At 37.8% G+C, this 14,695-nt stretch overlaps 1 protein-coding gene across 1 annotated transcript in view; it reads right to left on the bottom strand.

The window, feature by feature from the left end:
- CACNA1I (calcium voltage-gated channel subunit alpha1 I) overlaps positions 1 to 14,695 on the bottom strand; it is a 176,897-nt gene that overhangs the window by 19,711 nt on the left and 142,491 nt on the right. Inside the window, exons 24-28 of the mRNA XM_032221147.1 lie at positions 13,527 to 13,678; positions 9,854 to 9,963; positions 8,236 to 8,369; positions 5,825 to 5,895; positions 17 to 95 (exon numbers count right to left, since the gene is read on the bottom strand). Of these exons, the coding sequence (XP_032077038.1) occupies positions 17 to 95; positions 5,825 to 5,895; positions 8,236 to 8,369; positions 9,854 to 9,963; positions 13,527 to 13,678 (546 nt within the window). The remainder of the gene's footprint in view (positions 1 to 16; positions 96 to 5,824; positions 5,896 to 8,235; positions 8,370 to 9,853; positions 9,964 to 13,526; positions 13,679 to 14,695) is intronic.

Here is a 14,695-nt window from a genome sequence, read left to right as displayed (position 1 = left end):
ATGCTGGAAAACTTACCAAGTTTGCCAAAAAGCTCCACTCCTAGAGCAGCGTAGATGAAAAAAAGGAGCATGAAGAGAAGTCCAAGATTACCAACCTGTAAGTAAATCAAATTAATGTCAAATAATTCATAGGATCCACAAGGGGAAAAAAAAGACCGTAGTTTGTAAAAGAAGAAGAAGAAGAAGAAGAAGAAGAAGAAGAAGAAGAAGAAGAAGAAGAAGAAGAAGAAGAAGAAGAGACTGAACACATGAATTAGCACAATTGGCAGTCCAAATGTTTACCAGGATCAGACAATATAATTGGGCAATTCAAAGTACGCTTAAATGAAGTTGGGAAAAAACATTAGTACAATCTTGAAATTTATGTTTGACATGCAACATGCAGTTCTAGAGGTGCACACAGCACAAAAGGTTTGGGTGAAAGTCCATCAGAAGTTGTTACCAAATTAGAAATTTTAATATGATCAGGAAAAAATAAGTAAATAAAAATTCCTATGAAGTTAAGTCAAATTTAATTTTTGATCTATCTTGATCGATGTTGGAGAGATTGGATGAACCAGGAAGAGGAGTCAAAGAGACAATTAGTCTGGAATACCTATGTGGACACAAGAGGATGAAGTCTGATTCCTGCCCCCCTTCCCCCTATTGCCATTGAACATTATTTAATTTTATCCAGGTTCAAACTGTCAGTCAGAGAAGATCTCTGTGTATAGTCTTGAGCAATAAATAGCTAATTGAACTCTTCATGTGTGGATAATATAGTATTATTCTGAAAGGCGGGCTTCCTTGGTAGCTTCTTATAAAACAGTTTCCCAGAATGAATAACATGCAGTTTTCAGAAGCCCATCACACGTACCTGTCTGCTCGGTATTGTGGTTGACAGGCTGAGCATCATGTGGTTACACATTTTAGCAATAGCAATAGCAATTAGACTTATATACCGCTTCATAGGGCTTTCAGCCCTCTCTAAGCGGTTATTTTCACATGGAAACATGTGCCAAACAGACATAAAACCAATGGGGTTAGAGGGTAGATGGGAAGAGAGATGCAATTCTGAAATGCTTTGTTCTAAATTGCAGGGAAGCATAATGTTATGGATAATTTGATTGTCCCCTGCAGAGTCAATATACAAAACTGGAAAATTCAGCCTAGTCACTTAAATGTAGAACATTTTTGCTGCCTTGAGTAAAACTCAAAGCGCAGCCTTAACTATGGCTTCATCTTTGCAGCTTCTATAATGTAATTTTATTAAATGCTTTAGGAAGAAGTAAGAAGGCACTGTGCTTTTTAGAGTTCTTGGAGTAATTGCTGATGCATGCATTAGAAAACACATTTTCACACGCTGATAATGAGAGTTTTTCAATGGTTTTTATCCAATTACGGAAAAAAAGTAGCCTTGAGATTTCCCTGGAGCCCAGGAATGGGAGGTCAAGGATTGTAAATGCTGTATTTATTCCCAGGAGGTGGATGCAGAATATTTTATGGTCTCTGAAATTCCAACCTTCTGATAATTGCTCTGATACTGGATGTTGGTCACATTGTAATAGTTTTGTATTTTTATTAAGTTAATTTTTAGTAACATTTAAATTACATTTTCTGGATCCATAGAATACCAAAAATAGAATAATGTAAAGTATAATCAATGCCCTAACATTACTAGTCTAAAGAGTAAAATATGACATATCCTGCCTAAGATTTCTGGAAAGTATAAAACAACTGGTTGTGGCTTAAAAAAAAGAAAGTGATACACACATACTGAAATTATATCGTGATTTAATAAGCTAAGTTCTGCTGTAGATTTATTTTCAATGGCACACCTATAATATGCATAAGATTGCTAACACTATATAAAATGCCAACTGAATTTTGCTGAGAAAATAGTATTAGTAGTTGACAATCAAAATAAACATGGTATTGTTGGAATAAATGTCTTTCTGGATTCGGTTCCAAGTGGGGAAAAAGACACTGGAAACATGGAGGTTACTTGGAAAGATGGTTTAAATGGTGGACAGGATCACATGGTTTGAGTTCCTGAACAGGATCACATGGCTTGAGCTCCTGAGCAGAAAAGGGCAGAGATGCTGAGAATCCCTGATTTTATGCCCTCTCTGGGTCCCACCCCAGAGCTTCCTATTCCTGTGTAAGAAATGCATTCTGATTGGTTGTCAGACTCCCAGGGAACGGGGACAGGGTTTTAGCTAACTTTTTAGGCTGTTCTGAGACCCAAGCTTGTTTGCCTTGCTGGCTGATGTAATTTTCCCAGGTAACTTATGGTGAGTTTCTGTTTGCTAGATGGATCTGCCTGAAGGGGGTAGATCTTTGTTATGTAGAATAGACTTGCTCAGACCTTAATGGCCCATTGACAAAAGTGGGGGACAGCTGTTTCTTCCTCCCTTTTAGAGGAAATCTTCAGCCTTTTAATATTTCCTAAAATATTTCATTTTCTAGGAGAGGAGCGGGTTTTAACTTCCTACAATATATAAGAAGATTGGAAACAATTAGAATTGAAATTGCAGTCCCTGAGAAAAATCTGTTTAAGCCTTTCTATGTCTCCTTCCTTTATTTCTACAACAGAAATGGAAATATCTATTCTCTATACAGTAACTGCTACAGTATTGGCCACTGAATCTGCATATTCTAAATATCCAGGTATAATAGTTCTAGGTATCTGCATATCTTCTAATCCATATCTAACAGCAGTTGTGTCTTGTGTGATATGTGAATGCTTTTTATCAGGTAATAAAATAAGGCAGAAAATAGTTAATCCCTGTCTTCAACACAATGGTTGCAAACCAGCTCCTCTAGTTGTTTTTAAGATAATACAAAGTTTTTGGAGAATCTATTGCTATTTCTAATATCACAGTTCAGTTCTTTGGCAATGCAATTTTATGCATTACTCAGAACAATGTCCTTCCCTCCCTTTTAGAAATTTGCAAGGTCATCCAATTCTACAGCAACTCTGGGTAGCATACAATAAAAGGAATCATACATTTCTACTCCCACCGCCCTTAACAACACTGAAGTCACTTTTAAAAGTCTTCCTGGAAAAAAAGGGACAGATAATCATTTCCAACCTGATACCCTCATGAACTAGTGGAACTGTAACTATCAGTAATTCAACAAGCATGGCCAGTGCAACTTTTGGGACTTGTAATCCCATAACATCTAGAACACATTAAATTTGGGAATATAGGCTACATGTATATTATCTGCCATGTGAAATTATTACAACATTACAGTGGAATAAACATTGTGTGATTTTATGAGCAATGTGATCATAGGTAGCCAACATATCTATGGAGTCCTTCACAGAGACATTTGGGGAATGGCAATCTTTATGTATTGTTATAGTTTGGTATCATTCAAAGATAATTTTTAAAATGATGGTGGGCAAATAATTCTCTATAAAAAGGCAGTAATTTCATCAAAAAGAATTCTTTTTTAAACATTGACAATTCTGAAATAGGGAATAGTATACCACAATTCTCTCACTTGTAAATTGTGTGGCAGTCCCTATTTTCATCATGAAAAAAGAGTGACTTTGTGACCATTTAGACTCTCATAGGCCAAGTCTACAAGTGCCCTGTATTAGACCAGGTTTCACCTATTTCGTGCCTTTCACATGGGGTAGAACTTCTGCTCCTTGGGAGAAAGTCCCAACATATCCCAAATGTGTCTGGCTAGAAAAGCATAAACTGTGTGTCAATGTAATGCAGACAAGTAGTAAGACCATACAAGGACTTTATGTTGACTACCGTTCTATTTTCTCTCATGCACATGGAGGTACATTATCTGACAAGTTCACAAACAAGCTCCTTTCTTTGGGACAAGAGTAAATGAAACATCACCTTTGCCTTAGAACAGCTGCTTATTTGGCAAATGCATCATTTCTAACCCTTAAAATGGCTGGTTTTTCTTTCCTTTCCTTACCTAGCCAGTTACCTGTGCTTATTTATAAGGAGAAGGAATCTCTAAAACCGATTTTAGCTGGAGATGGCACTCTAGTTTGACAAAGTGAAGCAAACAAACGTTGCTCAGAATTTCTGTCTGCATTTATAAATCTGTCTGCTTTTCTGTGTATTCTTTCTTTTATGATTATTATCTTAAATTCAAGGTTCTCTTCCTTTTAGGTAATGCAGCATTTTTCTGGTTCCTTTGAATTAGTGTTGACTGTCACAATTGCTGGAAAGTTCCTGCAATTTTCTTGGATAGATTTTGGCAGTGGTTTGTCATTGTCTCTTTCTTAGGGCTAAAGAAAGTGATGGCCCAACTTCATCTAGTTGGATTTATACCTAAGGCAGAACTAGAACTCATGGTCTCCCAGTTTCTAGCTTGGTGCTACCCCCACTATACCAAACTGATTTTCTTAAATACAACATTAGTTAATATTAATAGCTTGCCTCATCTGGTAGAGGAATTAAAATAACTTCATTATCTAAGTAAGATTGAAATTCATATAGTGGATGCAAGCATTGGCAAAGCTTCTGGGGAGAAAATGATGTCCTCAGCAACTATTCCCTGGCATGTGCTCATCAAATTCTGAGAATTTTAAATATATGACACAAAACTAAAGGCTATTATTATTTTTTGTTAGGATTTACTTTGAGAACAAAATCCATGGACTCTTAGTGAAAAGAACACCCAATCCAAGAGAGAAAAAGAGAATCAGAATAAGGAAAATAGCAGCAGAGTTAATGCTGTAAAAACACTGTTCAATGGGGCCTAAATGGATCAAAGAATCTAGGGAACAAATGCTAATTACTTAAATAGAGTTTCTTATCCTGAATTGTAGAATGAAAGAGACTGAAACTAATGCATATTTGCTTAGTTGAATCACCATGCAGGTAGTTCTTGTTTAGCGACAACTGGGACTGGCAATTAGATCATTCGATTAAGTGGTTGCTAAGTGAAACTGCAACAACCCTTAAAATCCTACTTCAAATTTTCTTTTGCTTTCCAAACTTGTGGAGGTAGAAAATGTGAGGATAAATCGTAAAGTTACTTTTTATTACCATGATAACTGGGCCATTATTAAATGAAGCAGTTTCTAAGCAAGGACTTCTTGTACTGATTTTGTAAGTGGTGGGCATGCTGGATCAGCTGCATTTCTACTTACATAAAATTTTAAAGAATCTGTTACTAGTTCAAAGGCCTCTGTTTCAAGGGGTGTGGTACTAGAATAAGGCAGGGCTTTGTAAGCTATGAAAGGTAGTCCTTGACCTATGACAGCAACCGGGTTTGGAATTTCTGTCACTGTGATGAGATCATAAAGTGTGATTGGATTGCTTAACCAAAGTCAGTGGGAAGCTGGAAGGAAGTTGCATGTCCCACTGACAGGCAGATAAGTGGCGGCTGCTGGGTGGGGGAAGAAACCAGATGGTGCACAACAGACACAACGGAAGCTGAAGAGGGTGCCAGGGGTTACGTGACAGGTGAGATGGAGATCAGGGAGGGTGTGTAAGGGAGAGAGGGGATGTCTGAGAGGTGTGGTGCCAGTTGTAGAGGTACATGGGCATGTGAAACAGATGCAGCACAAGTTGGATGTGCGACAGATGTGGTATAAGTGGGAAGGGTGTGAGGGATTGCATAAGAGGTGCAGCACAGTCTATTTTAATCCATTTATTAGTCCAATAGCTGCAAATTAACTCAGTTCATTTAGTAATATGTAGTACACAATTGTTTTCCCCACTTCTGGGGAACAGGAATAACAGGATAAGAGAGTTGGGTAGCCTTAGAAATTACTGATCTAAGTATTTTATATTTTTCAACTTTACAATTTAAGCACTCTTATAGCACTCTTATACTTAAAAATAGCTTTTCTTACCTGTGGCAGTGCTTGCACTACTGTATCCAATAAAGCTCTCATCCCAGTTGCCATCTTCAAAAGCTTCAAAACTATCACGAGAAAGCAAGGCAAGTGGTAACTTATTGCTGGGGAAACAAATGCTGCTTTGTTTTTATCTCTGGAGCAGTAGATCATAGATTAATTTTGTAGTTGGGATATCTTCTACCAGGGGTGGGTTCCTGCCAGTTCTAACCTCTTCTATAGAAGTGGTTCCACAAATCTACAGTGCCGTTTAGAACCGGTTCCAGCTCCCTCCCCCCGCTCATCCACACATCATCAAGATGAAGAGCGAGAGGAGGAATTCTTTGAATTGAAGTCCACAAGTCTTAAAGCAGTCAAGTTTGAACACCCCTAGGGTTTTTTTTTTCTAAAGGGTTAGGGGTGCAAGGGTCTTGTAACTTGACAGCTTTAAGACTAGCGTGCTTCGAATGCCAGAGTTTCTGAGCCAACATTTTGGTTGCTAAGCAAGAATGTTTTACAAGTTGGCCATGCCCACCCAGTCACATGGCTGCCAATCCACTCCCACTCAGTCACATGGTTGGCAAGCCACTCCTACGCAGTCACATGGCGGGCAAGCCACTCCCATAAAGCAGGCCACACCTACAGAAGAGGTTTTAAAATTTTTTGAAACCCACCACTGTCTTCTACTGAATGTAGACATGAACATGTATAAATATCTGTGGTCAATGTGAAATGTACACCATTATGTTAGAGCTAATTAGAATTTGAATCTAAAATTACCTTTTTGTTTCAGATTATCAGCTAGCTGGTAATTAGAAATTGTTCTCACTCTGTATAGGGAGTCATGTTTTAAGAACTAAATGGGTGCAGGGTGTGTCAAGGGCCCCATTTGCTGGCTGTATTGATAACTCTTTGAGTATCTCATCTGCTATGTATAATTATTATTATTTTATTGGTTTACAATTTTATAGTGTCTTTATTGTAATATATTTTTTGAATTATGTCACCCAGGATCATTGACTAAGATGGGCAGCTATAGAAACTGACTGACTGAATAAACAAACAAACTAACTAACTATACTTTGTTTAGCTCCTTTTCTCTTCATGTAAACTATTGCTCAATAGATATACATAAATAATATAAAAATGAGGTTGAATAGAACTGAATTTATTCAACTTAGATGTCACCCAATTCCAAATAACTCTGGTTGGCTCACAATGTAACAAAGTAAAACTAGATAAAACACACAATGGCAAATCCAGTCAACAATACGACTCACAAAGGAATCCAGCCATCTTAGTCCAAGGCTTGGGAAAAGAGACAGGCCTCCAAGATTCTAGGCAATGCTATTAGGGTGGGAGCCAGCCAAACTGTAGGAGGATTTCAATCCAGAGGGCAGAAGCCATGACAGAGAAGGCACCTTCCTGGCTCCCAAAAGATAATGCTATTGAAGTGACCTGAAGCACATTTGACTGAACACAAACCCTATCAGTTCATATTGGCTAGGCAGATACCGTGGGAGATGGACAGTTCCTCAAACAGCTAGTCCTAGGCAATGTAAAGCTTTATGGGTCATAACCAGCAACATAAATTGAAGTAGCCAGTACAGCTGTCAGAACAGAATTGTCACACAAGCATATCAAGGTATGTCCATCACTGCTTACATACTTCTGGATGAGTAGAAACTTCTAAGTGGTCTTCAACCCCAATAGAAAGCATTGCAAGTGGGGTGACTAAGACATGAGTGACCGAAGGGCCTCCTGATTTGGTTATGGTAACCTAGTTATTTTCTCATTATATTGTTGAACAGTGCCATTGTGTGAAGGCCTAACGTGAATTATTTATTCAGCAATTTAACTCAATTTATCACCTTAACAAGTATGAATCTAGTCACATTATATAAACAAGCTGGATGACTGTCTGCACAATTTTTCTTTCAATACAGGAAATAACAGCCAACAACTCTGGTTGGTTTAGAAATTGTTAAAAACATTTAAAAGCAAGAAACAAAACAAAACAAAAGAAAGAAAGGTTTCAGACAAAACAAAAACAAAAACCCAAACTCAGATAGGAACAGGAAAAGAAAGAAAGACTGTGGGTGTCAGTCATCCTCATCAAAGGCCTGGGTAAAGAACCATGTCTTCAACGCCCTGTGAAATACCAATGGGGTAGAGGCCTTTTGGAGTTCAGTGAAACTTCATTTCAGAGGGTAGGTATCGTTACAGAAAAGGCAAACTTCCGGGGTCCCGAAAAATGGTGTTGTTTAATTGATGGAGCTCATGCACACTAACCCTACCAGACCAAACCAGCCAGGCAGATACTAACTAATGACATAAACATCAGGGTCCCATTGCTATCTTTGTACTGATGGATTGTTCCCCAAAACATAGCTATAAGTCAGGTTATTCTTTCCAGCTCCTCCTCTTACCTCGGGCAATACGAAGCACTCTCATGATGCGGATGATGGTGGGATTGATTGGAAGGGCAGCATTGATTTCAATCTCCTCCAGAGTAATTCCCATGACTGACAGCAGAACAATAGCTAGATCCAGCTGGTTCCACCTTTAAGAAATTGAAGAAATAAGGCACCTTTTCTTCCTCAATGAAAGTTGGAATCCAGTTATTTATTTATTTTTTCCTCAAAAAAACTAAACTAGGTTATTTAGAATATTGCATCAATCGAGTAAGCCAATTTTCAAAATTGAAATAAATATACATATATTTGTTTATTAGTTTAATTTAATATCCTTAAATAGTTTAATTGATATCCTTTATTTTGGTGCCCAATATATTTTGAGGAAGTTAATCTTTATGGGTGTGTTTTTTATTAATATATGGTGATACTTCATACTGACCTAGATCTGATTAAGTAAAGGTAAAGGTAAAGGTTCCACATATGTGCTAGTCATCCCCGACTCTAGGGAGTGGTGCTCATCTCTGTTTCAAAGTCAAAGAGCCAGCGCTCTCCAAAGATGTCTCCGTGGTCATGTGGCTGGCATGGCAAAATGCCGAAGGTGCACGGAACGCTGTTACCTTCCCACCAAAGGTGGCCCCTATTTTTCTACTTGCATTTTTACATGCTTTTGAACTGCTAGATTGGCAGAAGCTGGGACTAGTAATGGGAGCTCACGCCATTACACAGCACTAGGGATTCAAACCACTGAACTGCCGACCTTTCTGATTGATAAGCTCACGTCTTAGCCACTGAGCCATCGCATCCCCTAGATCAGTGTTTCTCAACCTTGACAACTTGAAGATGTCCGGACTTCAACTCCCAGAATTCCCCAGCCAGCATTCGCTGGCTGGGGAATTCTGGGAGTTGAAGTCCAGACATCTTCAAGTTGCCAAGGTTGAGAAACACTGATCTAGATCCGATTAGTCTACTGTAAAACTGAATATATTGACTGGACAGAAACTTTGTGAACATTAAATTAGGGTTTCCTGCCTAGGCAGGGGGTTGGACTAGAAGACCTCCAAGGTCCATTCTAACTCTGCTATTGTATTGCATTGTAAATATTTATTAAGACAAAAAGACTGACCAAATAAAGTAAAACAATAGGGATTTCTAATGAATGAAGTAGTATTTACCCTTGTTTATATTTCCTTTAATTTTAAATTTTGCTTTGTAAAAACATTTTAGTTACAGGTTTGAAGAATTCTTTTTTCTGGTGATCACATGGATTACAATGTTTCCCTTTTCTTTTAATGTTACACTGATTTTTCTTCTACCACTTATTTAATAAGATGTAATACTGATTTTGATTACAGAATCCTGAATATGAAAAAAGAAAAGGAATTGTTTATGGTAATCTCTTCAGTTATCTCATCTCCATGAAATACTGAACAATGTCTGCTGATTTCTACTTAGCAGTGTTAGTTGGGACTTTCAAATCCTGGTACACCATTACTCTTTACAAGAAGACATTGGGAATGTGTCCCTTAGTTTTAAGAATAATAATATATAGTCACAATAATCAAAGTACAATATGCATCATTTCTGATCATCTGATTCCCCCAGAATGAGTGTCATCTTAATTCCAGCTCACCTGTCTTTAAAAAAGCGTCTCAGTCCAAAGGCCACAAGCTTCAAAACTGCTTCCAAAACAAAGACTGTAGTAAACATGTAGTTGCAATACTTAAGAGCAGTCTCCAGGGACTATGAATAAGAGGAAAAGAAAATATTACTAACATAAACCTCTGGGACTGCTGTGGTCTGTAGCTGGCAAAGAAAATATGGAAGTGCATTTCCTTTTTTTAAAAAAAATCTTGTTACATTCCAATTAAATTCTCAGTTTGCAGCAGATCCCACATATTCATAATTCTCTTGCTCCAAAGAGCAAGAGTGGGTGCAGCATTGCTGGTTTGTCTTCATGCAAATGACACCTTTCTCCCAACTCAGAGCAGGAAAACAATTAATCCTGTTTTTAACAACCTCAAAATACTGAAAAGGTTGGATGAAAGTAATGTGCAAGTTGCATGAGAATAACAATACAGGTAGTCCTACGACTTACAACAGTTCATTTAGTGACCATTCAAAGTTCCAAGGGCACTGAAAAAAAGTGATGTGACCATTTTTCACCGTTGCAACCTTTGAAGTATTCCCATAATCATGTGATCAAAATCCAGATGATTAGCAACTGATTCATACTCATGACTGTTGCTGTGATCCAAGGTCATACAATCACCTTTTGCAACCACCTGACAAGCAATGTCAATGGGGAAGCCAGATTCACTTAATAACCGGGTTACTAACTTAGCAAGTGCAGTGATTCTAGCACTAGCACTAGCACTTAGACTTATATATTGCTTTATAATGCTTTTATAGCCTTCTCTAAGCAGTTTACAGAGCCAGCCTATTGCCTCCAACAATCTGGGTCCTCATTTTACCCACCTCAGAAGGATGGAAGGCTGAGTCAACCTCGAGCCAGTGAGATTTGAAGTGCCGAACTGCACTCTAACCACTGTGCCACCTTGGCTCTTAACAACAACGATTCACTTAACAATTGTGGCAAGCAAGGTTGTAAAATGGGACAAAGCTCATTTAACAAATTTTGGATTCAATTGTGGTTTAAGGTGAGAATTATCTGTACAGTGTCTCACCTTATACTTGAAAGGAGGATAAAGAAAAGACAATCAACATTAGGTCTGATGCATGAAGAGTAACCAGACTGCCTTCAGATCTTGGGAGGTTCTAGTCAGATTGCCTGCTCTTGAGGGGCCACTGATTTATTTTCAGATGGTTGAGCTGCCCAGATATAAAGATGGCACGGCAATGACAGCAATAATGCTGCACACGCTGTGAGCAACACACCTGAACTCATCAGTGCTGTCATCCTAATTATGCCATTCCTAACGTGTATACACTGCTGTTGGAAATAGCATAATTAAGATGACAGCATGAAAGAGTTTGGGCTCACCACTGTTCCTCCAGTTGTTACTGCAGGAGGGGAAGACTGCTGCCATGGAATCATGTTAATGCTAATCTTTACATGTACCTAATTAAATGGTGGTGAGTTGGGAAAGACAGTTTGGAATTCCACTTTTCATCTTCCCCAGCATGGATGGAAAATAATCAGCAACAGGTACAGCAGCAGCCTGGCAGTCTTCCAGGGCTGCCAAAATCTTTGAACACTGAGCTATTCATAGCAAGAATTGTCTTACATGGATTATCTTTATTGTTTCAATACTTTCTTCATTGTTCCTTTTTGGCAAATTTCCAAGAAAGTTCACTGGTCTTTATTCTTTTTACAAAAAAACAGTAGTGTGTCCCCCATACCATATTTGGACAGAGTTGGAGTTAAAATTACTGTGTGCTGTACATGGCTTTTAAGTTTGCTGTATTTTTTAATCTCTTTAAGTGAAAGAATAAACTTTGAAGAGGATTCAAGGATTGCAAAGTATTAAGCAGTAGTCTCAATTTATCACAGCTAATGGAGCAGATACCCTTTTCTATGCTGGCATTTTAATGATTTACAAACAATTTGGTGACCATTCACCCAATGTTATTCCATTAAATTCAGCATATCTTACTCCCAGAGATTCTGTCATAGGACTGTAATATTAAATAATGTCTAGGTATAATAGAAGAGGGGATGATGGAGATTAAAGAGGAAGAGACAAAATATTTTTCAAAATGGTATCTATTAATCCTCAGGGATGTCTCAATTTCATTTTTTATCTTTTCATTAATATGAAAGAACTGGAAGGAAAAACGTAAAATAGAATAGATGCCGGATTTGACCTAGTAATATCATTTTCCAGATCATTATGTGTTCTAAAAGAAAAGAAGGCTCGGAATTCTAATGTTTCAGTGACAACACATCTGGAAGGCTTATGGTTAGTGCATTAGATATAGTTCTGTGCAAATTGCATCTCTTATTATGCAAATTACACAAAAAATTGATGAATGAGAATTCATCATATTCATCTGGAAATGAGTCATATTGCATTCCCAAAGGGAAAATGTGTTTGAAAAAGCTGAGAACTTCATTCTCCATAGCATTTAGAGGATTTTTTCAAAGTTAGTCAACTTGTATGAAGCTATTGAAGCTCACCCCAAAGGATTGGATAATTAAAGCTTTTTATAAGCATTCCACTAAAGAAATGCTGTGACAGGAAGGTAAAAACATTTGTCTTCCATAGTTAACAATTTGATGGATTTAATAAGGAAGGAGATAATAAACTATGCAGAATAAACTAATGAATGCTAGGCCCAGGAATATACATTTGCTCTTGTGATTTCATACAAGGTCAACAGAATATTTAAAAAGATGCTAGATAAAAGGTATCTCAGGTAATTCCCCACTAGATAATGAACTTTCTTGAATTTGTAGATGGGTGAGACAAAAAGGTAGCAATTAAGAAAGATATCTTACCCAATGTGCTGCAATGCAAACCTTTTAATGCTAACAGATAAAGGTATTTGATATTAAACTGCATCTTATTTTTATAATGGTATAAATCTTGCAATATTTGTATAAGTATTCATATATTTATTTAGGCTGTTTTAAACTTATTCATATAAGCATTAAATAGAAGTACGTACACACACACACACACACACACACACACACACACACACTTTTGTTTACTTCCCCCTAATGCAGACATTTGGTGGTTTTGATGGGGAGTTATTAATAAAGAAATTGCATCCAAAACATTAAATAAATGCAATTATTCAAGTATAATCTTTTTCATTCATGGGAAGAAGGGTGTGATTTAAATAAATGTATTTATTTATATTTTATATTTCTTAACCACTCATCTCCCACAGAGAGGAGCTCTGGGCAGCGTACAATATCAATAAAATTAAACATTAAAATCAGAATAATTTAAGATTAAAATAATAAAAACAACATTATAAAAAATTCAGAAGGTGAAGAATTAGCAGTTGTTAATGCAGGAGGCAGCAGGTGTGTGTGTGTGTGTTTGTGTAAATCTCATAATTTACTGAATTGGATAAAGAAGATACATCCACACCCACCTGCCGCCGCCAGAATTAACACACACACATATAAATATGTGGCAGGTTTGAAGAAACTTACTTGCTTTCTAGATAGTACTTCTCTGCAACACATCTAAGAAGCACCACCAAATTTTCCTACTACCTGTTGAGATCTCTGATTTTTTGTTTTACAAGCAGGAACTCTTTTAATGTAGAATAAAGAAAAAGAAAAGAGGGCATAGAGGCCCCCCCAAAATATGGTTTCTTGAACTCACCACCGGTTGGTTGTAGTGCTCCAAAGACATGGTGACAACGTTAAGGCAAATTATAAAGGTGATAAAGATGTCCAGGTAATGGCTGGTGCAGACTGAATGGATGAGGAGACGGACAGGGCAGTAGGTGGCATAATATGGCAAGCGCTGTGCTTCTTCAGTGGAGGCAAGGGAGCAAATCAGAAAAAGGATAGAAAAAAGGGGGTTCAGATTAGGGTGTTTGTGTGAGACAGACAGACAGACAGACACACACACACACACAGAGAGAGAAAGAGAGAGAGAGAGAGAGAGAGAGAATGTGTGTGTGTGTGAGAGAGAGTGGCACTTGCAGAGGTAGAATTGAGAGAAAAGATGTAGAAGAAAGGGAAAGATGGAAAGAAAAAAGGAACAATCATTAACAAAAGGAAAATAGGAAGTAATATTATAGAAATATAATAAAAGGAAGGGAAGAAAACAAAAAGGAAGGTAAATAGCAGCAAGGGGGGAAAAAAGAGGAGAGCTTTGAAACTTTTAGTCCTGAGCGTAAATCTAAGGGAAGGGGAAGATAAAGGGAGCCACATTGTTACAGGAATGAGGTCCATTCAAACCAGGGGTGGGTTCCTGCCAGTTCTAACCTCTTCTATAGAAGAGGTTTCACAAATCTTCAGTGCCTTTTAGAACCGGTTCCAGCTCCCTCCCCCCGCCCATCCGCCCATCATCAAGATGAAGAGCAAGAGGAGGAATTCTGGGAGTTGAAGTCCACAAGTCTTAAAGCTGTCAAGTTTGAACACCCCTGGGGTTTTTTTCCCCCTAAAGGGTTAGGGCTGCAAATGACTGCTTTAAGACTGATTCAAACAAATCTTTAAGATAAACAGGAAGGGAAGAGTTAGTGAGGTAAGGATGAGATATAATTAAGGCCACACTTTCCTTTTAAAGCAAGGAGCTTCATTTACTTAAGAATTATCAAGGTAAGGATGAGATATAATTAAGGCCACACTTTCCTTTTAAAGCAAGGAGCTTCATTTACTTAAGAATTATCAAGTTAGGCCATTTCCCTATTAGTGCTTTTACAGGCCTGTTAAACTGGGGCGGCAGGCCAGATCTGTTACATGCAGGCTATGCCCACCCTGGCTCACAAGGCAAAAAACATCACAATATGTCACAATACATCATGTGATGCAATCGAGTTTGAT

The sequence above is a fragment of the Thamnophis elegans genome, chromosome 7 (genome assembly GCF_009769535.1).
Source record: "Thamnophis elegans isolate rThaEle1 chromosome 7, rThaEle1.pri, whole genome shotgun sequence".
Lineage (NCBI taxonomy): Eukaryota > Metazoa > Chordata > Lepidosauria > Squamata > Colubridae > Thamnophis > Thamnophis elegans.
Note: the sequence above shows the minus strand (reverse complement) of the source record. Positions and strands in the feature narration are given on the sequence as shown.